The 25,969-nt window shown below is 36.6% G+C and overlaps 1 protein-coding gene across 17 annotated transcripts in view; it reads right to left on the bottom strand.

The window, feature by feature from the left end:
• The window catches only part of PAX2 (paired box 2), a 76,045-nt gene extending 51,754 nt beyond the window's left edge, over nt 1-24,291 (bottom strand). For 10 of the 17 annotated variants that reach the window (XM_044297049.1, XM_044297054.1, XM_044297052.1 and 7 more), the window contains exons 1-3: nt 13,530-13,701; nt 11,006-11,174; nt 10,171-10,368 (exon numbers count right to left, since the gene is read on the bottom strand). In XM_044297049.1, the coding sequence (XP_044152984.1) occupies nt 10,171-10,368; nt 11,006-11,174; nt 13,530-13,572 (410 nt within the window). In that variant the 5' untranslated portion in view covers nt 13,573-13,701. Of the gene's footprint in view, nt 1-10,170; nt 10,369-11,005; nt 11,175-13,529; nt 13,878-23,807 lie in introns of those variants that run through there. The other 7 variants (XM_044297050.1, XM_044297048.1, XM_044297062.1 and 4 more) reach the window with 4 other exon arrangements.
• Nucleotides 24,292-25,969: the final 1,678 nt, after the last annotated feature.

Raw genomic sequence — 25,969 nt, 5'->3', positions numbered from 1 at the left:
ACATAGCAAAGGTTTTGATCGTTGGAGACTGAGTGCTGAGACCCTCATGAGGTAGCAGCCAATTAACCTAATTTTAGGGGAAAAATTATTTCCTGACACCAAACAGGCAATCAGAATGGCTCCTTAAATCAACGACCCTTCTCCAGAATTATAGAATTATTAGATTTCTGAAGAAGGGTCGTGGATCCAGGGAGTTATTCTGAAAAGGAAGGAATTTTTCCCCTAAAATGAGGACAATTGGCTTCTACCTCATGAGTTTTTTTTTTGCCTTCCTCTGGGTCAACTTTGCAGGAAAACTGGGTGAACTGGATGGATGGATGTCTTTTTCTAGCCTTGTAAAGTATGTTACTATGATCACTAGAACAAGGAGAGAGAGAAGTTGACAGATAGCGCTCTCTTTCCTCAGTGCAGTAGACTGAGTGGAGACAAGCCCATAGACCTCTATTAAGCCTGTCTCCTGCAGCGAGGAGTGAGCACATGCTATGCAAGCGCTTTCCTCTCCTCATTCTAGCGATCAGTGAGACCCCCAGCACTGAGACCCCACCGATCAAAATCTTTGATTTGTCACTATGATATATCAAGTTTTTGGAAAGCTCAGTAATAACACTTTAAGACCTATTGTATAAATCACGTTTTTTCATATATGACTAAGGCAGAAAAAGGACTAATTTAGACTTTTATAGGCAAAACATTGTAAATTTAAGTTAACACTGATTTAGCTGTTTACTATGCTGCATACACACCATGTTTATCTCAGTAGCTTTGGACTGTTTGATGCTGTGTTCTTGATCATTACTGTTAACATTTCATAGGCTAGGTTACTATTTAATTAATTTGTGCAATGAATGTTCCATTTTTCATTATGCCTCTGTGACATTCAAATTTTTTTATGTCTTTAGGTGTGGCAATGCAGCTTGTGTGCTCAAATAAAGTAAGCCAAATCTCCATTCTCAGAAGGTCTGCTTCACTTATGCCCTATTCACACAGTATTCGGTCAATGATTGCCATCTGTAATTTTGAGCCAAAACCAGGATTGGAGCCTCCACAAACATAAGGTATAAGGGAAAGATCTTCATCTGTTCTGTGTTTAGAGCCGCACCTGGTTTTGGGTCAAAATCACTGATGGAAATCACTGACCAAACACTGACGTGTTAATGAGGCTTTATGTATAAGAATAATGTCTGTATGACGTATCAGTTCCAACAATCCTGTACAGATTGTACTTCTCTATATTAGTATGGAGTATTGCACTTGCACAGTTTGCTTTTAGACCGTAGGTGGATGTAATGTTTATTAGACTAGATGGTTATTGACATGTGTTTAGGTTTTGTAGGATACACCCAATAATAACTAGCTGTGTTTGATTTAACCAAACAGATTAGGTTTGATGAACATTATTCCTTGGTTTGTAATGAAAAAAAATTCTGTTGTGTTTTTAATTAAATTACATTTTTTTTTTTTGCTTTTTTCATGATTGTGTAATTATAAAAAAGGCTAAAAATAAATAAATAAATAAAAAGTTTAGCAAATACAACATTTTGTCAAAAGGCTCTGAATGTCTACTTGACCTGACAACCACCTAATGCAGGGATCATCAGCCTCCGGGACTGCAACTGTTTTGAAACTACAACCCCCAGAATCCTCCTTTCGCTTCTATGGGATTTACAAGAACAGCAGAGTAAGGGCTCATGCACACGACTGAATGTATTTTGTGGTCCGCCAAAAATGCGGATGACGTCCGTGTGCATTCAGTATTTTGCGGAACGGACCAGCTGGCCCTTCATAGAACAGTACTATCTTTGTCCGTAATGTGGACAATAATAGAACATGTTCTATTTTTTTGAGGAACGGAAATACGGACATACGGAAATGGAATGCACACAGAGTACTTCAATTTTTTTGGCAGACCCATTGAAGTGAATGGTTCCACATACGGTCCGCAAAAAAATTGAACGGACACGGAAAGAAAATATGTTCGTGTGCATGAGCCCTAGGTCTGCACGTCAGGACTTTTATTTTTACAGCAGCTGGAGTGCTAAAGGTTGCTGATCCTAATGTATATGGGAGCCTCGGAACTCTTACCTGACTGTAGTTGTCAATAAGTATCGGGCATGTTGGATGACAACATGCCCCATAATTTTGTAGTAAAAAAAAAAAGGCACTGTCTTTCGTGTCTGGCAGCCGTTGCTCCCCGTTCAGGACACATGCAGCCTCTGCTGAGCTGGGCAAGTGTAGATATGGTGAGGTCAGCAGATAGCTAAATGCCATGGCCATCCATAGGCTATGTTCCCAACTCATGGAAGTGTTTGTTGGCAAATTGGCAAATGGTCTCACTTTGTGCCAAAAAAGCTTTAGCAGATGTCTGTTGGTGTACCCGTTTGTTAACTGCATTGCTAAGTGTAGTCGGCCACGCTTTTTAATATAAAGGCATCGCCATAATACAAGTGAGCCAGGTATGTAACTGTACGGCATATATATAAGTATCGATATACCAAACATAAGATGCTAATATAGCCTAAATCTTGTGAGTTAACTATATTTATTAATCTGTAGGGATTAATAGAGATATTGGGATAGTTGCTTAAGGTTATTGCTAGTTAGACATTATCAGTCTTTCACTTAGTAATACTATAAGTTAGTAAAGATGGTTATGGGCGTTTACTACAGATAACACACTGCCCGTGGGTTAAGAGCGCCCGTTCTAAATACTGAAGTTCTTTAGTTCCAGAAAGAAGCCTTTCATTGTTAATTATGTCGTCTACCTAAAACATTTTGTCCTTTGTAACAATAGACAAAAAAATGGCCGGTCATGGCATGAGCACCATGGCGAGACACTCGGGTCTTTATTTTTGCTGCCAGGCTTGATCTACGCTTGCCATGTATTTAAGCAAATCTTAAATTATAAAGCAATAGTAAAAACAATGTGTTATATGAACAAGTGCTTTCATTTTATAGCAGCCATAACATTCACCGTGCAGTGGGACTGCGCACATAAAATAAAGACCGCCACACTGCCCGTTACATCCTGCTTCTTTTTTTTTTTTGTACCTAACACATTTGCTTCTGTAATGGCCTTTATCAATACTCCTGGGAGAGCGCTGAATGTTCAAATGCATAAAAAAAGAAGGTTTTGGAGAATGGATTTGTTTTGACTAATTTGCCACTGTGGCCAGATCGACGGGCGCTGCCAATGCTGTATTATTATTATTACCGGCATTATTATATTCATTTGTTTATTCATAATCTAGTGGCATGGGTGTATCTGGATGGGTTTGCAGTCATTTAGCCCATTCTCTTCATAATTGAAGCTGGTACCTTTTTTTTTTTGTCGCATAGACAGACGGTATTATTGGTCAGAAATCCATAAACACATTGCTGACCCTATGTTTCCTTACTGTGCAAGCGCTTTCTGCTGAAAAGGCACTACCCAGTTGTATTATATGCAAACAGCATTTTGCCACAGTGAAATTAACCTGGCACCTATTTCCATATTTTAGTAGCGTAACGCATGGGTGGGTGCTTTAGAAAGATAAAAAGCTGAGAGTCTGCCTGAATCTCTCTCTCTCTCTCTCTCTCTGCTCTGCATATAGGTTCAAAGTCTATTTTATAATATACATACACCTCTGTGCCTTTTTATGGTTCATTGCACTATGTCAATTTAATATCATATTGGCAAGAAAATCCTTTTTGAGGTCATTATGCGGACAGCGGCAGCCTCTCGAATCTGTTTAAGACAAATAGAGGATATGTTCATTCAGCAGTGCTAGTTTTCAGTTTAAGCCTAGCCCCATAAAAAATGTAAGTGTCGTCATTATTATAATTATCCAATTTCATATTGTTATTATTATTACTGATACACAGTGTTAGCAGGAAAATAAGGTTTGTAATTTGCCGTAATGTCTGTTTCATCGAGGTTTTGTTCTATGGTCTGTGGAAACCTAACCTTATTCACTTAACAACAATCAGCATGGCCATACTTGGAGGATATTGCTTTGTAATGCAGCCGCACAATTTGGATGCTTTATTTATATATTTTTTGCAAGGATTTGGACATGCAATGGGGATATGACCTTGTAGGAAAGAACAATGCCCTAGGAAAGCCAGGAGGAAAAAAAATAAAAATCACCCTGGTTTTAAATAATTGCAGGCTGTTAAACGGAGAATCCTAGCATATCATACCAGTAATGGAAATAAATCCCATTGTATTTGCATTTTAATTTTCCACATAAACAATGGGCCTATAGTGTGCTGGGTTTCTAGAAGCAAAAAAAAATAAAAAAAATTGCCAGGCTGAATTTAATTAGAAATGAAAAGTTTATAGGTCCCTCTTTAATACGATTAATGCACAGTTAACATTTATCACATACATATGCTGGATCCAGCTCAAATTGCCATTTCTTAAGCAGCCACAGTGCATGAAATGAATTTTTCTTCACTTTTTTTGTGTGTGTGTGAGTGTGCGTGCGTGTGTGCTTGTCTCTTGTGAGGCAGCCCGCTCTCTAAACATCTCATTAAAATGTTATGCTGATGCCAGTGTAACGGAAGAATGACCCCTAGTTACAGTGCAAAGTTCATTAATGCTCTGCACAGATGGGTGGGATTTGCACCTGACTCCTTACTCTCCACCTTCTATGCCAACAGTGCTAGTAGAAAGAAGAAAATAGTCATGATTGTACATATATGTATTATTTAGGACTTTTGTGTGTCCTCTAGAACCCAAGACAATTTATATGTACGGAAATCTGCATTAGGCTCTATTCACACAACCGTAATAATGGGTCCGCATCAGTTCTGCAAATTACGGAACGGGTACGAACCCATTCATTCTCTATGGGGACGGAATGGATGCGGAGAGCACACTATGTGCCCTCCGTATCCGCATTTCCAGAGCGCGCCGCCCATCTTCCGGTCTGCGGGTCCGGAAAAGAATAGAACATGTCCTATTCTTGTCCGCAATTGCGGACAAGAATAGGCATTTCTATGGGGGTGCCGGCCGGGTGTATTGCGGACGTGGACCCTTAGACGCAAAAAGGCTTTCAAACATTCAGTATCCCTTTATTATTGCGCCAGCATGCAACTTTGAGAGGACCACCTAAATTGCCCTGAATAGTGGCCTTTTAGAGGAGTTGTCCTCTCAAAGAAAATGGTCAATATGTATATAATGTACAGTGGAGCTGAAAGTCCAGACAGAGTTTTGACTATGCTATCATTATATCACTATTTTCAGTACAGCATTTACTACCTATCCACTAGAAATCATTGAACAACCACTCCAGGGCCTACCTTCTATAAGTCAGTATAGACCTAGAGATATTAGTCATTAGTGAACATTTCTGTTTTCTGGTGGATCAATGTTGGTTAGATAGGTTGGTCTGATATTCAATGTTAAGGATTCAGGAATGGTCTATGCTAATGATATTAGAGAGGCAACTAAATGGCTATCCCCAGACAGGCAGAACACGGCTAATAGCAAACAAATGTCTTAAAATGTCAATGACATTATTTAATTTCACATCAACATTGCATATTTTGGATAGATTTGTGGCACTGACTAGATTAAGTGGTGAATGAGTTATTGATGGAGAATCGTTCTCTTGGGAATCGTTCTATTAATATTTCTATTAAGTGCTATTTGTACTTTTAGCTACAGTCTATTAAAATTGACCTGATGATAAAGAGAACTCCTTTTTGTATTATAGTGTTATAAAGCTTTCTATTATATTTTACATTTAGCCAAAATGTCATACCCTATGCATGCTGGTTATGCATCCATTGGAATTTCTACTTCCCATTAAAGTATTTTTGTATTGAACTATTTTGCTGTGTGTTTCCCAGTGACAGTGGATCTGGTTACTGTGTTATTGATTGGTTTTTACACAGACAGAAGGTTTTGTGCTGGTCTCTGATCTAAATCTACCTCTCTATGGGCCAATTGTTGCAAATATGGGATAGAGTTGCATTCTAGACCACCCTTGATGAACTGTGCTGCATTGAATGGACATTAATAAATGGACTTTGGTTGTGTGGTGGGAAGGGAATTGAGAGGTTATCTGGTACATTTATAGATTTATAGACCTTCATATCCGAAGTGATTATCCTGTTAAGTTTTTAGTCTATAGCCTTTTGTGATATCCAAGTACTGCTAATCTGAATGTCTGGGTGCATCCTTAATATCACATGTAGATTTGTAGTTCTTTGACCTATACATGCATCTTTGGGTACATAACAAGAGACTGTATAGCCAAAAAAGACCAGAAAAGGCCTACGTTTTTACATATTAACACCCGCATTTACAGCTAATCTAAACCATAGGACTGGAGTCGCATTATACGTGATATTAAACTCACTGCAGGACTAGATGATTGGAGTAGGAAGATACCACATTGGTGGGAAAGAGCATATTTACTCAATTATTTACAACTGAAGTAACCCCACATAAATTAATGAAAATGTTGATATTTTATGTATTGTGATACTTTCTATTATGAACAAAAAATAAAAAGTATAAAAAATGTAAAAAACAATAAAAGTAAATTCACATCAGTCTCTTTCCTAAAATGAAGGCATCCCAGACCCTTATTTGGCCAACATGCACGGATGGATTATCTACTTGGTGTTCTTGCTACTACACACAGCACATGTAGGGATAGATCACTGCAGATGGCTTTATGAGGAAAACCGCAATTACCTCTAGAGGATACAGCCCACATCTTATTGCATAAAAAAAATCCTTATATGATGTAAATATAACATAATAACCAAAAAACATGTAATTGGGACTGGCTCTATGAAGTTGTTCACTTGCAATAGTATTGAGCTAACAAGTCGAAGAGAGGCATAAGCAAAATTGAAAGCAAATAAGCGTTGTAGACAAAGAATAAAAATCAAATATGATTTATATCAACTAAGTTCTGAATAGTGTCACGTTCTGTCCACACTAAACTGAACATTTGCGCTTTCTCTTTTATATTGGCTTTCGATCAGCCGTACTTGATGGCAAAATAAGGAATGACCTGGACAAATCATGGCTAAAATTTCCCAAAATTGTCTATCAATAAATGTGACTGGCAGAATATAACATTCTATAAAATTGCTTTGATAACCCAGATATTATTTTCAATATTTTGCTAATAAATGATCTTATGTAACATAGCATAGTGGCTTAAAGGAAAACAGAGGCCAAATTTGAACTATTAACTAAACTGCCCAAGCGCTTTTTTTTTCAGCCACTTCAAATAACTTAAAAACTTTAATTTAGGTATATTCGAAATGTAACGTAATACAAATTATCAATTAATGTCATCAAAATGTTAAAAAAAAACTCAATTTACCACTGAATTACATGGACCAGATTCACTGTTAAAATAAGACGTAATAAGAGAAAATAGAGAAAATAAGTTACCGGTATATATAATAAATAAAAAAAAGAAAGTATAAAGTAAAATGTATTCAACTGAAAACTTAGAGGGTTTATAACACCCCGGATTGTACAACTATCATGCTATCAAATATTACAAATGCAAATGCACTGACAATTTGAAGAAATCTATTTTTTTCCAACAAACGGAACACGGTAATTAATCTTTGTGACTGCAATACATCTACAATTAAATACTTTTCTCAGCCACAGCTGACTAATGTATCTTCTATAAGAACTCCTTTTTTTAAATCATCAAATGAATACATAAAAACAACCGCCAAAACACTTGTACATGCCGTAAAGTTTTAGCATTTCAAACATTTTAACCAATACTTGCACTTTAAGAATAAGTCATCCTGGTGCACGAAGTCAGAGCGTCAAAATTCAAAATTAAATTATTTCAAAGTAAAAATTTTATGAAAGATTCAAGATTTTATCATAGGGTAATGGGATGTAATAATCCGCATTATCACAACATAGTTATATACATCCAGACATATATATCACAGTACCCTCAGGCAGCTATAGCACTACCATTCTTTATTCCTCTATGCTTAAATTAATCTAATTTGCGTTGCATCCACTAGGACACATTTTCTACCAATAAAAAGTCATCAAATCTGGATCAAAGTGTATCTTATGATGGCACATAATTCCGATCCAACCTGTTCTTTAATTCCTGGAAATACAGATGTAACAGAACTGAATAAGTCATTCTGTACATATCCCAAAGTGTAGTCTTTGGTTTTACATAATACCGCATGTGCTTCATCATATCAACTCACAGAGTTATGAGTGCGTTAGTGATGCATTACCTAGGAGTCAAATGACAATTTCAGCTCTGCTACATCTGGAAATAGGCATTTTATAAAGAGTTGGGGGAAAACGTTATGATCCTGTATGAAAACTTGCAACTTTTCAATCATTGTAGGCCGCATTGCTTGAAGAAAATATTAGCATGTATTCTCCTAAACTAATCATGAAGTTTCCCAACTACATGTTTAATGGTTGGAAAGGAAAAGGCGGCCATTCCAATCCATACCATAGACAACCTGTTCAGGGGCAATGTGCATGCTATAAAAGACATAAAACACAATCTACTAATGCCAAGAAATAGGCTTGCATCACACATTCCTTGTGCTGTCTTGTAATGCTATATATTAAGGAGACTCTATAATGAGACCTTGTTTAAATGGAGTAGGCCTAAACCAAAGGTGGATCAACAAAAGATTAAAACGCTTCATTGGATGATGACTGAAACTACAGAAAGTTGTATGTTAATCATTACACCCATATCTACAATACTAAAATATTACACCAGTTTAACATTGGCTAACTGGATCTTTAACGCAAATATGTTAAAACGTCTTCAGTATGGCTGTTTAACCAAGCAATGACAATATACTGTGCTTTAAAACCATCTGATATCTACAGTCTATCCATCACAATCATGGGCATCGCCCTTTTCCTATCATACCAACAAACTCTATTACTTTTTTTTTTTACCAAACCAAACTGGAATAAGCTAGAAAAAAAATGAATGGGGGAAGTTTATAGTAAGGAGTATAATTAGTCTATCAGTATTATGTTACCCTCTTCATATCTTAATAACCATTTTAATACAGATGGCACACACAGGAATAATTTCGTCAAGTAGCCCAGCAGTATATTACAGCGCATGTATGTCTCAGGGATTCTTTTTGAGCCAAGGTACATTCCAGCAGTTAATTTTACCTGCTGCTTGCGAGATGACTTGGGATAATTCCATGTCATTTGTGAAATATTAAAAACATTTACGCAGGTTGCCAGAGCAATTGGAACAGATAATATCTAAATTGTATTTTCTGCTGTGTTTCTGCATGGCATTTGCAATTATAGCTGTACCTTTTGCTTAGTTATGCTTTTGAATATATAATAGGAATGCCATAGTAGATCTTATGAAAGGATAGCTTATATAGAGAGAGAGAGAGAGAGAGAGAGAAAGAGAGAGGTATGAGTTACTGGCTCAGCTGCAGTTGCCATATATATAAAGAGAGAGGGGGGAGTGGGATGTGTTATTGGAGGATATATATATATAGTCTTTCCAAGCAGCAGGTTTTATGTCTAGGATTAGAGCCACATGTTTATAAACAAATAAAGCTGTATTTAGATACAATGTATCATTTCCAGCCATTGTAAACAGTCATATACAGTAGATGATATAGTGATGCTGACAACATTGGGCTATGGGCAGGTGTAATCCTATAATAGCAGTCATTATGGCCAGCACTCAGTTTTAGGAGAAGTTCTGTGTACAAGCAGAATCCCCTGTAATCCTGGTCCCATTTTACATGTTTGCATTTGCTACTCTTAAAGTCTGCTTGGTTAAGATAAATAAACTATTGGTATTTTAATGGTTCAGTAGCTGAGACTCTGGTGATTGTCTGTAAATTTGGGAGCTGTTAAATTCTTAATTACTGAGAACACTAAACATTAGATGGAGTATACTAGTCATAAACAAAAAAGGAAGGCAGCAAAAGTGACATTTTACACCAGATGCAAGGGAAACAATTCAATCATGGACCCAACAGAAGAGAGCTATTTCTATATAGATACCTCCAGTGCACAAATCTATATCAAGTATTCCAGCTCATATAAAGCTCTGGCATGGGGGAGGCAGGCGGAGCTGAGCTCTAGAAGGCTGCACAAGGTCAGGCCAGGGCTCATGGAATAATGGACAGCATGGCAGGGTGATGATGGTCATGTAGTACCTGTTAATGGAGGAGACGCTGGGCACAGTGTCATTGTCACAGATGCCTTCTGCTAGCAGCCTGTCCCGGATCTCCCAGGCAAACATGGTTGGGTTCTGCCTCTTGTATTCTGCGATTTTATCTACTACTTTCGGCGTTGCTACTTTAGGCTTTGATCCACCAATTACTCCTGGTTTGATGCTGCCGGTCTCATAGTATCTGCACAGAGCACACAGGTCTAGTAAGAGCCGCACAAATATACACAAACATAAATAAACAAATGATATGTAAATAAATATATCTACATATAAATAAACACACACACACATATATATATATATATATATATATATATATATATAGCTTGACGACTTTTATGCAAAATCTGATCGTTTTGATATCAATACAGCAGTGATGATGATTCTATGATACTAATGGGAAAAAGCGTTTGTCTTTAGAGGATCTGAGCTCATTAAAAAATCAATGCATGCCTGCTATTAAAGCCTTGTAATGTCATTGAAATAAGCAGTGTAGCAAATAAACGAACAATGATGGAAAATTATATAAAATCAGCAATGGCTGGGGTATCAGACTGTTAATGAACACTGCATATATTAGACTCTGGCCACATCCACCCGACCTCTACAGATTACTATTATTGTATTATTAGGTGCAATATGTCTGCATATTAGAAAGCGTATTAGTCTGCATATATATATATATGTATATATATATATATATATATATATAGTTTCGGTGACATTGACTAGCTATAACGATAGTTAGCAATCATGTAGAAGTAATCATTTGAATCCATTTTTTCCCTGCCATTAGAGGAATCTAGAAGTAGTCTTACCTGCCCAGGATCTTGCTGACACAGCCATGGCTGACCCTCAGCTGCCTAGAGATGTCACAAGGTCTCACCCCTTGGTGGGCCAGCTCCACTATCCTCTGCCTCACCACATCAGGTAATGGTCTGCCATTTACAAATACCCCCCCGAGCTGGTTGACACCCCCATGCCCTGCTGGGGAAGATGGAAGACAAAAAAAAGAAAAGAAAGAGGAGACACAAAGAGAGAAGAAATGGGAAAATCATTAGATAGACACTAATATTGAGACGCTCTCTATGCACCTAATCGATTTGTATTTCTCTTTATTTGAATATGTTACATTGACATCAGCATGGCAGTAAGGGTATGCAGCATGTACAAAGCAGGGCATGCACAGGACATTATGCTACATTTCACACATGAGCTGCATGACTACAGTGTAACCAGATTCAGAGCAAACACGTGCTGCCATGGACCAGGGTAACCCATCCCAGGCCACTCACACAGGGTGCACCCTACACTGTGCCCACCACCAGTGTCACCCACATATATAGGGAGAGCTGCAGCACGTGACCCATCTCTATCTCTAGCGCCAGGCATGCGCCCTGCTCTTTACATTTAATCACAGCATTGCCTTATAGCCACATTGTGCTATACAATATATTATATCTATCCATATACTGGGTTAGTAGCATATTATAACTAGAATATATATATATATATATATATATATATATATATATCATACACACATACACACAGACACATTTAATATATGTGCTTGATAAGTAATAAGTTAGTATCTATCTATCCAATCTATATCTATATCTGTCTCATATCTATTTATCTATCTATACATTATCTATTTATCTATATCTATCTATACATTTGCTATCTATCTATCTATTATCTACCCCTCACATAGTTTCTCTCCTGAGAAGCTGACAGTGACTTATTGACTGTGAACTTGAGGAAACTCTCATTGCCCTTCCATCGATCCAATGCACAAATCCAGTTCTCCCCAAAGATGTTCCCCTCCTGCCATTCCAGTGTATGTGTGAGATTGTCCTGTGCTCCTCACATCCTCCTCATCATCTCCATGTATCCTCCTATCCTTATGAGCTATACGGTTACCAGCAGTCATTTTCTCAGCACCTCTGTGATAAATAATTCACCGCACCTCTGATAACTCCTATTACATATTATTAAAAGGCAACAGATGCAAAAAGATTACACATGAATTATTTAATTATTGGGTACAATACCTGCTTGTGTTGTGCATGGGGGATGTCGGGAAATCTAAAATATGTGTGTGTGTGTGTATATATATATATATATATATATATATATATATATATACATATATACATTTATTCCTTTTTATTTAGAGATTTCAATTATATTTCTATTTAGCGTTTTTGCCTTTAGCTTTCCAGAGACATGTGTCCAGCAGCAGGAACCGCACAGGTGAATTGCTTTTTACTTTCTGAAATGATACTTTTATTACAATTAATTTTAAAGCTTGAGATAATTTTGCAATAATGTTAAATAAAATATTCCTATAGGTTTACTTTACAGTCTATACAATAGATGAAATGCAGATATATATCTTTAGACATATATTTAGCAATTAATATCCTTAGTCTGTTTCTTTAGTTATCGCCATTTATCAGCTTTCCACAAATAATAACCGTGGAATATCTCTTTAGTCCTCATTGTTGCCATTTATCCGCTTTTAAAATATTTATTCTGCATTAATTCAATTTTATATATACTTGATATTTCATTTCATTTAATGGACAGTAATAATAATATTAACAGTTACTACTACTACTACTAATAAAATAAAAATAATAACAATAATAATAATAATACAGCAGGACATTCAATATTTATGTATTATTATTTCTCTTTTATCAAATACTATGTGGCAGTGTAACCTTCTTTTTACCCGACTGCTTATTTCTGACAGGCAACCAAATAATCCTATTGCTGACATTAATTAATTTTATAAAATAAATTATGTGACGTTTTTAATATGAATTCAGCATATTAAAAATATTATAATAATATACATTACAGACTATTTTATTGAGCTGCAAAATTGTACTATTGGTGGCAGTTTAAAGTGTTTTTTATGCAGATAAAAGCATTATGTGTGGCTTTAGACCAATGTTGGTGGAACAGTTGGCATAGGTGGTCACAAGTTAATGGTCACTGGCTTGCAGTGTGCACAGATGGAGCTGTGGGCATGAGTGGTCCCTAGTTTGCAGTGCATGTAGATGAAGCTTTGGGTATGAGTGGTCCCCAGTTTGCAGTGCATGTAGATGGAGCTTTGGGCATGAGTGGTCACCAGTTGGCAGTGCATGTAGATGGAGCTTTGGGCATGAGTGGTTACCAGTTGGCAGTGCATGTAGATGGAACTTGCAGTGTCTATACATGGAAGAGTGGGCATAGCTGGTCATGGTCACCAACCTGCCGGGTGTGTAATGACTGGTCAGTGTATGCAGGATGCAATGACATAAATAGGAGCCGGGCTCCAGTACTCACGGTGCATGGCCGAGAAGGGGTCTGCCTTGCAATGCATATCCATGGGGAAGCAAATGAAAGGCAGGTATTCGGCTGTAGTCGCCGTTTCGCCTCTGGACGGAACTTCAAGACTTGAAAAAAATAATCTGCACTTCTTTAAAAAGCTCAGACTGCCTCCCCTCTCCCCCCGGTGTTGAGAGATGGGAGCAGTAACCAGGACCGAGTGCAAGCTCTTGGGACAAGCCGGGCTGCAGGTTCTCTGGAGATGGATTAAGTCCTTCAGATTTCCTGGGAAGAAGAACCAATCTGTGGCCAGAAAAGGCTTCTTGTCATGGCTGCTGCTGAAGCCCGTGTGAGCTTTGGACCAGTGTTGCAGAGGATCTCAGGATACTTGTGAGCAGTGGATGATCGAAGGTGGCCTCAGGAAGACTTCTGCTGTCCTCTAGGTCTTTGGTTGAAAGTGTCTGACTTCAAAGCAAAGTTACAGAGGAGAAAACAATCCAGGGGTGTGCAGAATATCAGGGGGGGCAGAGCAGGCTCTTTACTAGGATGAAGCTGAAGTTGTCACTTTAAGGTGGGATGTGTGTGCTAGGAGGTTTGGCTGGAGAATGGAGCCTCCTCTCCCTGTGTGTGTCTCTCTAAAAGCTGCCCCCCTCCCTACACATCCACTCACACACTCACTGCCCTCCCCCTGGAGCTGGGAGATGGATGACTTGTCAGACAAAGGGAATAGATTCCACCACTCGGTGATTCGCCAATGCAAAAAGCTGGAGCCCTAGTAAGGAGGTCCCTGGCATTACCCTGCTACTTCAAGCAGAGCAGAGAGGAACCAGGAAGGGGGGGGGGGGGGCAGCGGGCACAGGAGGATGGCACTGGAAGTACACAGGCAGATGAGATAAGCCAACAGTCACCACCAGTTTCTATTGCTTATTAACACTTTCAGTTACATTACCATGACAATGACTCTGTACATGAGCTCATGGAGGATGATGAAGATGATATAGGGAGTAACTAAAAAAAAGTTCATATTTTTCTCAGCTCATTAAAAACGCAAATTATTTATTCCCTGTGGTGGAAAGTCCATGGATTTATCATTAGTGAGAAGGGAGCCATAAGAAGTGTATCAAGAACAAGTGAAAAGTGCAAATGAAACATAATGAACACACAGAGGAGCTATCTAAAGTATATCTACATACAGGCTGATCTACAAGAAAAGGGGTGCAAGATTATATAGCAATCTATGTATCTCATATCTATCTATCTCATATCTATCTATCTATCTATCTATCTATCTATCTCATATCTATTTATCTATTATCTAACTATCATATATATATATATATATATATATATATATATATATATAATCTTTCTTTCATCTATCTATCTATCTATCTATCTATCTATCTATCTATCTATCTATCATCTATCTATTTTCCTGCCTATTATCTACCTTCCTATTTAACTATCTATCTATTTATTATCTATCTATCTATCTATCTATCTATCTATCTATCCATCTATCTATCATCTATCTATTTTCCTGCCTATTATCTACCTTCCTATTTAACTATCTATCTATTTATTATCTATCTATCTATCTATCTATCTATCTTCCTGCCTATTATCTACCTTCCTATTTATCTATCTATCTCTCTACCTATTATCTATCTATCTATCTATCTATCTATCTATCTATCTTCCTGCCTATTATCTACCTTCCTATTTATCTATCTATCTATCTATCTATCTATCTATCTGTCTATCTATATTCTTTATAGTTTGTATGACATATATTACAATAATATAATAATATACTTTGTGCCACACAAACAGACACACAGACTGTGCACATACATATACACCCACACACAGACTATGCACATACATGCATTCATACACAAGCATACACAAAGCCTCCCAGGCCCACATATACACTTTCCCATATATCCATAGACACACACACACACAGAAATATATTCCCTACTATATATGTAAATATATATATATATATATATATATATATATATATATACACATGAGTTTGTTAATGGTACAGCCATTTATAATGTAAAGGTTCCCATTCACCTTATGTATTCTGCTATTTGTATTTATACAGTAATATACCACTAATTCACAATGTAACAGTTTCATAATGGTAGTGATACCAGGTGTGATGCTATATATGCAGGCACACAAAACAAGTATACAACCCTGCATAATATATTGTCCATGTTTGCCCCGAATAGCCAGTCACCTGAAGGAGAAGTCTCTATTTTTCACCCCCATAGTGGTTTTCTAATGAAACATTATTACATGTCCAGTCCCTTTAGACACAGCACTTATTAGTCATTTAAAGGCTCATACAGAGCCACTGATGCATGCTGCTTGTCCACACTACGCTCTCCTATGAGCAGTCACCCTGAACCTGCAGGCAGAGCCCACACTGCTGATACAAGCCCCATCTGATATGCTTCTCATGTTTTCCTCCTCCTGATATAAACTGGATATCATTCTTGTTCATTCTGCAGTAAATAGATGGAAGTGGTCGGCAAGTGCTGTAAATGCCAGCTTGAGTTAAAAAGACTGTGACCAAGCTCTGTTTTATCTGGTGTATTATCCTTGTCACCTGTAGATGGCGCTCTCTGGTCTGGTTTTAAATCTACATGATATTTCTATAAGGAAGGGAAAAAGTTTTCGGTACACTTTTTAACCCAGTCTACACTTTACTTGCAATGAGCTAGGAATTGACATCAATTCATTACATATCATACCTTGGCATCCAACTCTGGTTTCTTGCTTTATTTCATGGCTAATAGCTAATTTTCTTCTGTGCTATGTTAAAGCCCCTTATGAATCAATAAAGTAGATGTCCTAAAGAATTTTCCTCTGGGTACTGGTATTTTAGTGGCCCTTTCACCTGTTTCATTGTAATGATATTAAGATTTTAATAATAATAATAATCATCATCATCATCATCATACACAGAATTGTTTTCAGTTCTATGTGGCTTGTCACTTCTATCTCAAATTACACACACACACTACAACCAACCTATTGGAGTTATACAATAGCCCACACTGGTGAATGTGTCCATATGTGTAATGTAGGAGAACCTGCCATGTGTACAGTGGTATAACCACTGAAGAGATGAGAAAAGAAAACACATTACACATACACAAGGTCTTGTGGGGTTTAAATGTGACATTTTTCACACTTCCAAACAATGAAGTGAAAGATCATTAAAAGCCCTTAGAACTCACTGGGATCTCCCCCATTTTACTGCAGATAACAAAGTGCAAGCAAATTAACCCAATGGTTATTTGCTAGGTGTATAGTAAGTTTATACCTAGACAGAAAACTGTCTATGATCTATCTATCTATATATCTATCGATCTATCTATTATATATATATCCTACACAAGACAGTCTAACTAGTATCTATCTATTATCTATTTACCTACCTATCTATCTATGTCTATATGTCTATCTATATCTGCTATACAAGACAGTCTAACTAGTATCTATTATCTATCTATCTATTATCTATCTATCTATCTATCTATCTATCTATCATTTATCTATTATTTATCTATCGGTCTATAAATCTATAATCTATATATCCATTATATAAATATATATATATATATATATATATATATATATACACACACATATATATCCTGCACAAGACAGTCTAACTAAAATCTATCATCTATCTGTCTATCTATCTATCAATCTATCTTTATATGTCTATCTATATCTCTTACACAAGACAGTCTAACTAGTATCTATTATCTATCTATCTATCTATCTATCTATCTATCTATCTATCTATCATTTATCTATTATTTATCTATCTTTCTATATGTATATGGTCCAATCTTATATCTATCTTTCTATCATCTATATATAGCTATATATATATATATATATATATATATATATATATATATATATATTTAGCCTGAATAAGAGTCTAATTATAATCTATCTATCTACCTCTCCTACACAAAACAGTCGATATCGGTGACTATTAGGCCTAGAAGTAGTCCCATAAATGATTTGTGCTGGAGTTTTTTTCTGGGTAGGGTTGATTGGTTTGCTCAGCTCCTAGCACCAGACTTTAAATTAACCTTTTTCCCTCTCTCTGTACAGAGAACTTTTCAAACCCCACATTTACACTTCAAAAAGGTCCCCGCCTCAGTGCTGAAATTCAGAGGAAAAATAAACTTTTCTCTTTCCCAGAGAGAAACTAGAGATAGTGATCTGAGGACTTGCTTCAATAGCTTTACCCTTCCAGCATCACTACCACCAATGCACATTATGCCGAAGGATCTCAATTTTAATACCAATCATCATCATCATCATCACTATGTCCTGGAGATTGTTTCCTTTGGCTCCATTCTTTTAAGTTTAATCAAATTCTTAGTGTCTGGTTGGGAAGTTACTATTTCATGTGAACGCTATCCATACATTCACGATCTTATCTGTCAAATCAGAGGGCGACTTTTCCTATTTCCTACTGTCAACCATCCAGATTTCCATCAGACACTTATTATCATGATAACCCTCCTATATTCTGTGTTTCATTCATCTTTAATATATTATCATCCAGGGCAATATTACTAAACAAAGCTCACTTCTCATTTAAATAAACAAGCTTCAGGGGGATTTTACATGAAGATCCATATGGAGGTTTCCACCTGCCTGTCTTCTGTATTACTGTGGACTGATACACAGATAGTCATCCCAAGCTGCAGGAGCTGAGGAGGCCGCTTTCCGATCTTCAATTTTGTATCACATCACATCACATGCTTATTCTACAAGGGGTGTAAGGTGCTTCAGTTAAGCCTTTCTTTCTTCCTTCCTTTCTTTCTTTCTTTCTTTCTTTCTTTCTTTCTTTCTTTCTTTCTTTCTTTCTTTCTTTCTTTCTTTCTTATCAATATATCTATTATCTATCTATCTATCTATCTATCTACACTTTCTATTTAATACTTTATATTTTTAGATTACATTTTTATTTCTTGAGAATAATTGAAAGATTGCGTTCAATTATATATTGCAAATCAAGAAAAGTAACGAAAAATTAAAGACTATGATATCATTTATATTTATTTGCATTTTTTTCTTTTTACCCCATTAAATTATTTCCTGCAACCAAAATGCAAGAGGCTGGTGTAAGACCCTGTGGAAGGCAGATTTTTTTTTGTTGTTGAGCTTCTGGTACAATACGGAACACCACAGGCTGCAATTTCACACTCCACAGCACAATTACCCTAAAGCTATCCCTTCCTTCTCTCATCCAAGACCCCCTATTTCCTTTGCTCTTAATACCACTGCATATGTGATCCCAGTGTATCCAGCACTGGGGACTTAGGCACAGGTACTGCCGGAAAATAATCATAGGGAGGGAAGTGGGGCCAGGTAGACATAGAGAGAGCCTGGCATTCTTGTGGTGCCCTTCTGTGCCCTCCCTGAATAGGCCACTCGTGTTCTCCTTATGTACAGCACGACACTTTAACCTCTTCTCTATACAAATACACAATACAAGGGGAGACCTTTTATACTACCCAGATCCTCACTGCTGGCAAATCATTGTACAAACATAACTTCACTGAGTAGTGGAGGAAAAGGGACATTGACCCATGGAGAAGAGATGAGATATGGCACATAGCAGTGTAGGAATGAGGAGAACATGCATGTACTATGGCACCAGTGATATACTGAACAAGGGCAATTTGTGTTCTCTGACTTTGGAGAGCTGGAAGGAACCAGTGTGGTTAGATGTGCTTTCCCCATAAAAGTGCAAATGAGTGAATTATCCGCCTTATTAAAAGCCCCTTTTAATCAGCAGTAATGAAGGATCCTCCTCCTGTCTCCCATTCTGCCCTTGCAAGGTTACATCGCCCCGGGCCCTGCCACAACTGTTCACACACACTCACCAAAAATAACATTTATATAACCTCCGAGGGAAATGTGGGAAAAAGTGCAGGAAACCACAAAGTACATCTATCTATCTAGCAACACACAGAAATATATAAAATACAATGTACATTACATCAATATTTATGACACATTACAAATTATAAATCATGTTTTTTTTTTAGAACATCTTTCTCGGTAGAAAAAAAAAAAAAAAAAAATATATATATATATATATATATATATATATATATATTTGCATAGGACCAATTAAAACTTTTAAGTATATTTTACACATTTACTTTTATTTTGTTCAAAAAAGTTACTTTTCCAAGCTTTTATACTTTCCTCTCCTGGCTGCAAAAGCTCTTTAAGAGTTTTTTTTTTTTTTTATAATGATTAACCCCCTTTGAAAGTGAAAAAGACTAAGTTTGACGTGTAATTAAAAGGGGTTTGTTAGAATGGCAGGGAGTCATTCATCTCCAGCATGAGCTGTTAATGGCCTCTGGGTTTAGTGAAAGAGAAAAGAGAGGGATGGAGGGAGAGAGAGAGAGAGAGAGAGAGAGAGAGAGGGATGATGATGAGGAGGAGAAGGGTGATGAGGAGCACTGGGGCAGAAGATCTGGAGTGAGTGCAGGTAGATAGGAGGAAAGCCATATTCTTTATCAGGCAGAGAGGCATGGAGGTGCCAGGATGTGAGTGAGAGGAGGGGAGGGAGTGTGTGTACAGTGATCAGCCATCATATCCTCCCAGCAAGCTGAGCCTAGGGAAGGATGATCAGGAGGTCTCTGGAAGAGGAGGCAGAACAAGCAGGTGGACACAACCTCCACATTCACTCCAGGACAGGGGCACACACATCTGGACATTGCTCTGCTAAGGTTTGCCTGAACTGTCTTTTTCCTCTATGCTGTCCCTTTCATATATATCACCATTGATGGTCACTCCATGCTGCTTTATGTCCCTAACAGGTCTGTCCATGTCACCACAACTCAATAAAAGCCTCTCCTGCTGCTGATGACCACTGTCTTGTATCTGCTCCTCTACTTCTGTAAGTTCTTCCTCTCTACTACTTAAAAAAATAATACCTATACCATGCTTTCTTCTCTCTAAAATGAACAATAACATGGCTTGTAGCTTGCTTAATTCAATTAAATGTATATCTATCTATCTATCTATCTATCTATCTATAATCTAGCTATCTATCTATCTATCTATCTAGAATTTATCTATCTATCTATCTATCTATCTATCTATCTATCTATATATCTATCATCCCCTGAATGCGTTGATGCTGCTTTACATTTTACAAACGGAAATTGTTCTAAACGAATTAACCAATAACATTCCAAAAGTAACCAAATTATACTCTAGTAATTCATATTAATGAACGACAGCAATAATAATAATAATAATAATACAGTTAAATATGTATTCTAAATGCTTAATAAATATGACGATTTTCCCTAATTTCTATGGATTTTCGTTTTAATTTGTAATAAATATTGCATCTGTTTTAATTTTCGTTTTCATGGTCATTTGATGTCATTGTATTTGGTCTTGGCGTGTGGTGTAGGAGAATAGGCCCCTATCGGGCTCCTGTAACTCCATCTATTATAATAGTCCGAGGGGAGACAGTAGGAACTTCTATTCTAATCCATCGCTTAATATAGGCAATTGGTGTTGAGGTTTGTGCCCCCAGGCTCCCTGTCTGTGGGTGGGAGGAGAAGGGTCAGTCAGATCATTTGCTAATTCTTTATCCTTAAAATCCTGACAACAAGGCACTTAAAGAATAAAAGGCAGATTGAATGTCGGATTTCAACGGGAATCATATTAGATGGTGTTAAGAAAGGGTTACATTACTAATCAGATAAAAGGACATACACATAGACTGCAGGTCAGATAATCTGTACAGAAGGAAATCAGAACAAATCAATGAATGAATTGGTTGCAGTTAAAAGCATAAAAAAATAAAATAAAGATCATCCCTTTGGATATAAGGAATATTGTGCTGTACATCATAAAGCATCATCAGAAAATGAGACAAATCACACAACATCGCGTAGGTGACACTGCCAGAAAACCCAGGTCAGCGTGGCCAGCACTGAACGGGTTAATCTTGTCTTGTAAGTTGCAGAGTGACGGTGAAAAGTTTTACTTGACTGTATCTTTAAGGCTCTTCCACTGCATGTCACTAGAGCCAAGAGAAAGAGAAGGCTGCTCACCCAGCTCCCAGGCAAGGATGGCTATGCACAGCAATATAAACCCCCCAGAGTTCAGTGCTGGGAGCAAAGGGGTTAATAGAGAAAGTGTACCAAAGTCCTGAAGAAAATATAAATGGTATCTGTGTATTGTGATAATAGAATACAACAATATAATATGCTATATCAGTGTAGTATAGTTCATAAGAACTATATATTGTATAGCATTGTGTAGTAGAATTACAATATAATGTCAGTATGTAGAATAATATATTGGTGTTGACTATATCAGCATAGTAAAATATATCAATGTAGAATAATATATAACATTATTAAAATGTAACTGTGTGTGTGTGTGTGGGGGGGGGGGGTAATAATCATGGTGGATATTGATGATTTTTTTTTTTACAATTTTTTTATTTGTAAGCTTTATCATGAAAAATAAAAAAAGTTTAACAGTGTAATATAAACTATCAGTGTAAGATAATATAATATAAGGGTGTATAATAAATCAGCATAGTGTAGTATTATACACTATATCAGTCTAGCATAATATAATGTAACGTTGTATGATATATCAGTATAGGAAAGTGTAACATAGTATAGTATAAACTATCAAAGTACCATAATATAATACACCAGTGTATAAAATATATCAGTATAGGAAAGTGTAACATAGTGTAATATAAACTATCAGTGGAGCATAATATAATATAAGGGTGTATCACACATCAGCAGAGTGTATTATACTATAAAATATCTAGATGTGGCTAAATATTGCTAGTGTAATATAATGTAATATTATATCACTATTGCATGGTGTAGGGTAATGTGATATATTACTGAATCATAATATAGCATAGTATGGAATAATTATAGTGTAATACAATATAGTGTAATTATCATAAGTTTGCATAATATAGTGTAGGGTAATAATAGCAATAAAGTATAACAGTGTAGAATAATCTGAGATTAGTACAGCATGGAATAATATAATAACAGTGTATTACAGTATAATATCAGTGTATATAATAGTGCAGCATAATATAAGTGTATTGCAGTAGCATAGTGTAGTATGATGAGTGTAACATAGTATCTCATGATTTAATATCAGTATTTCAAGTAAAATAGCAGTATATTAATATACTGAAACAGTGTGATGTGTGATTGAAGCATAAAGAAATACCACGTCAGAATATGCTACAGAATATAAGAAAATAATGAAATATTGTCGGTAAGGTTCAAATTCAGCCAGCCTTCTTGTAAAGAGTTAAATTGGGTGTAAAACAGAATTTTAGGTAGTGTTGCAGATGCTACCCATAGAGGGGAGAAGCAGTGAAGAGGGGGAGCATTGAGGAGTCCCAGCCAGTCTGATCCCATTAACTCTGTCCTTGGGTTGAATATTTATACGGTCTGCGGGGTGAACAGATGGACTATCAATTTAATTTCATCTTCAACACCATCAGAGATTGATTTTCTACTCGCTTTTAATTTTGCCATAATTAATTGTATCATTACAACTGTTTTCTATTGATCTCCCTATTTAAAGCTGAAATGCAAAGAGGGATTTCACCAGATCCTAACAACACAGTGAAAAGAAGGAAGAAGAAGGGGAGGGAGAGAGGCTCAGAAACTTTACCCGGACACAACAATTAGGGTTTCTCCCAGTGTTTTCTTTGCGCCCTTTGGGAGCCTTAGCTGTTATACAGAGAATATTTACTATAATTTATTCTGTATTATAAAGGTACAATGATTCCTCCAGTGACATTGCCCTGCCATGTCATTACAGCGATGTACTAATGAACCTGCAAACATGTGTCAATATTTATTTTGGCGAATTTTCGTTCTATTAATATAATTTATTATATTAATATAATTTAAATTTACAATAAAAAGGTAGGTGATTAAAATTCCACAATTTTCTTTAAAACTTTTTAGAATGTATTAAAAATAAAGTCATATTTTAGCAACTTATGAATTATTGTCGTAACTATGAAATGTATTGCATTTTTGTTACATCAAATCGTTTTATTGTAGTTCATTATTTTTTTTTTTCTAGAAGGAATACTAGATACCTATTAAGCTTTTATATAAAACCTATTATTGCCATCCCTCATTTCTCTGAAAGTTCTGTATCTTACAACCTTAAGAAAAAGTTTGTAAATGTCGCATCCACCTTTTCATCCTCCTTGTCACAGTTGCAGGTTCCTAAAGCTGCCCTTGGACATGGTCCTCCTTTCAAGATTTCATGGAGTAGGAGCTTTGTCAGGTATCCCATGTGCTCCTTACCTGGTTCTTCTGTGCTGTGAGCCATACACCTCCTGGTTAATGGCCCGTCTCTCACACAGCACCACTAGGTATGTCCAGCCTTCTGCACTCTCCCCTCAGCTGGGTGCCCTGGTCTCCCTGCTGGATGGAGCAGTCATCCACAACTAAACGGTTTAGATAACTCCAAAAGTCAAAGAAAAATACTGCCCGTTGCTGGAGTGAGATCCGATCAAAGAAGAAAGCGTTTAAGAAGATATAAAACCTCTGCTACTATCTACAGTCCTCCCCAGGTCCAGTTCAAAAGAACATTAGAAGCCTTCAAAAACACCAAATAAAATGATTATGGTTGTATTAATATTATTTCTTTCTTTTTCCAAGTTGATTCCAGAATTATGGAAGTTTCATAATTATTGAAGAAGTTTCACAGGGAAAAGATATAAGAAGTTTGCTGAATTTCAGTGGAAACGTCCATGAGATCTTCTACCGCAAAACTACCACAACCTCACAGTCTCCTGTTGAAACCTCATTATTCAATAAAGACATAGATTTTCATAAGGCCACCAAACAACTATCCCAAAGCTTAAATCAACCCAAGACAAATCTCCAGCCCTAAATCCCAGTCTGCTCCACCGCTGCAACCTAAAGATTTGCTATTGATTTAAGGATGAGAGAGTCTCTGTCAGGTTCACAGATGGATTCGAAAGAAAAATGAACTATTTGCACATTGATTCTTCATTAAAGTTGCATTTATGCGTTTGCTAAATTGGTTTAGAAAAGTCTCTTTTTTTTTTTTTTTTGCTGTAACGTTATTGTCAGCCCTGAAGCTTCTAGGCAAACTTTCCAGCTGAAGATCCTATTAGGCAAACTATGCAGATGAAGCGCACAATTACACTATTTTATTGTTTATAAATAATGCATTCCATAATTTATTAACGTATTATTTATACAAACATAATTTAACACTGAATTATTCACAAGACTTATTTTTTATCCATCGTGTACAGTGTTGTAACTGCTTTTTGTGAGCCTTTAGTAATATCACATTCTAATCACCCATCAATGACAATTGACACATTACTGAATGCCCACATTTTACTGAAACCACATGTAACAATGAATATAGCTCTTTTTATGGTATTAAATGGGTGCACATCTCCTTGGGAGTAAATGGAACTTGACATTTATGGGTTAAAAGGGACATTGAGAAACGCTAATCCAATTTAACCATCTTCCTGGGAGAGGCAGAGAGCAAAAAAAAATAAAAAAAAAAAAATGTCTTGCTGATGTGTTTATCCCCTAATCAGTTCATTAGCTATAAACAACATGACATTAGAAGTTGATATTAATTTTTATTCAGCCAGTTGATGTTTAATCGGTCATGGGAGAATGGATAACAAAGAGGAAGATCCTCCTGGTGCAGACCAGTTAGAACTTCATAAAGTGTCATCACTGACCTGGAGACAGGTCAAACAAAACCAGGGGAGGGTGGTTAATGACCACAAGACACAGGAAAGGGTGAGGGACTTAAATATAGGATCTGAACTTGCAGGAGATACTATTGTTCACCTGGGAAAGGCAATCCCTCTTGTTATTATGAAGGTGAATTGGTAAGGAAATGTCCTAATTAGCAGACAGAGGTGTGGTGGGGGTTTATGACAGTGACAACACACATTAATTGCTCTTAGTCTACCTGTCATACATTACAGGAAAAGACAATTCAGGCTGCAGACTACCATAAACCAAATATATGACTGCTCTCCTTTTCATGGAGCACAATAGTCAGGTTTGTGAAAATCTTTTAACACTTGTAATATCCAGTACTTTGCTAAATGATGTTTGCTTTTGTGACTTTGTACTTTAATGACTTTATACAATTAACAAGTACACAATATGGAGGGCTCACATTACAAGGATACTATAGAGAAACATGGGGGGGGGGGGGGGTTTGATCATAGTTATGGAAAGAGTTGATGTTCTGATGGGAGGAATATTAATAATAATACTATGTCTTATAGTTAATAGAAAAAAAAATCAGCATTGACAATATGATTCACACCATTTTGAAGCATT

This window comes from Bufo gargarizans, chromosome 6 (genome assembly GCF_014858855.1).
Source record: "Bufo gargarizans isolate SCDJY-AF-19 chromosome 6, ASM1485885v1, whole genome shotgun sequence".
In the NCBI taxonomy this organism is placed as follows: Eukaryota; Metazoa; Chordata; class Amphibia; order Anura; family Bufonidae; genus Bufo; species Bufo gargarizans.
This window is presented reverse-complemented; position numbering and strand designations above follow the sequence as displayed.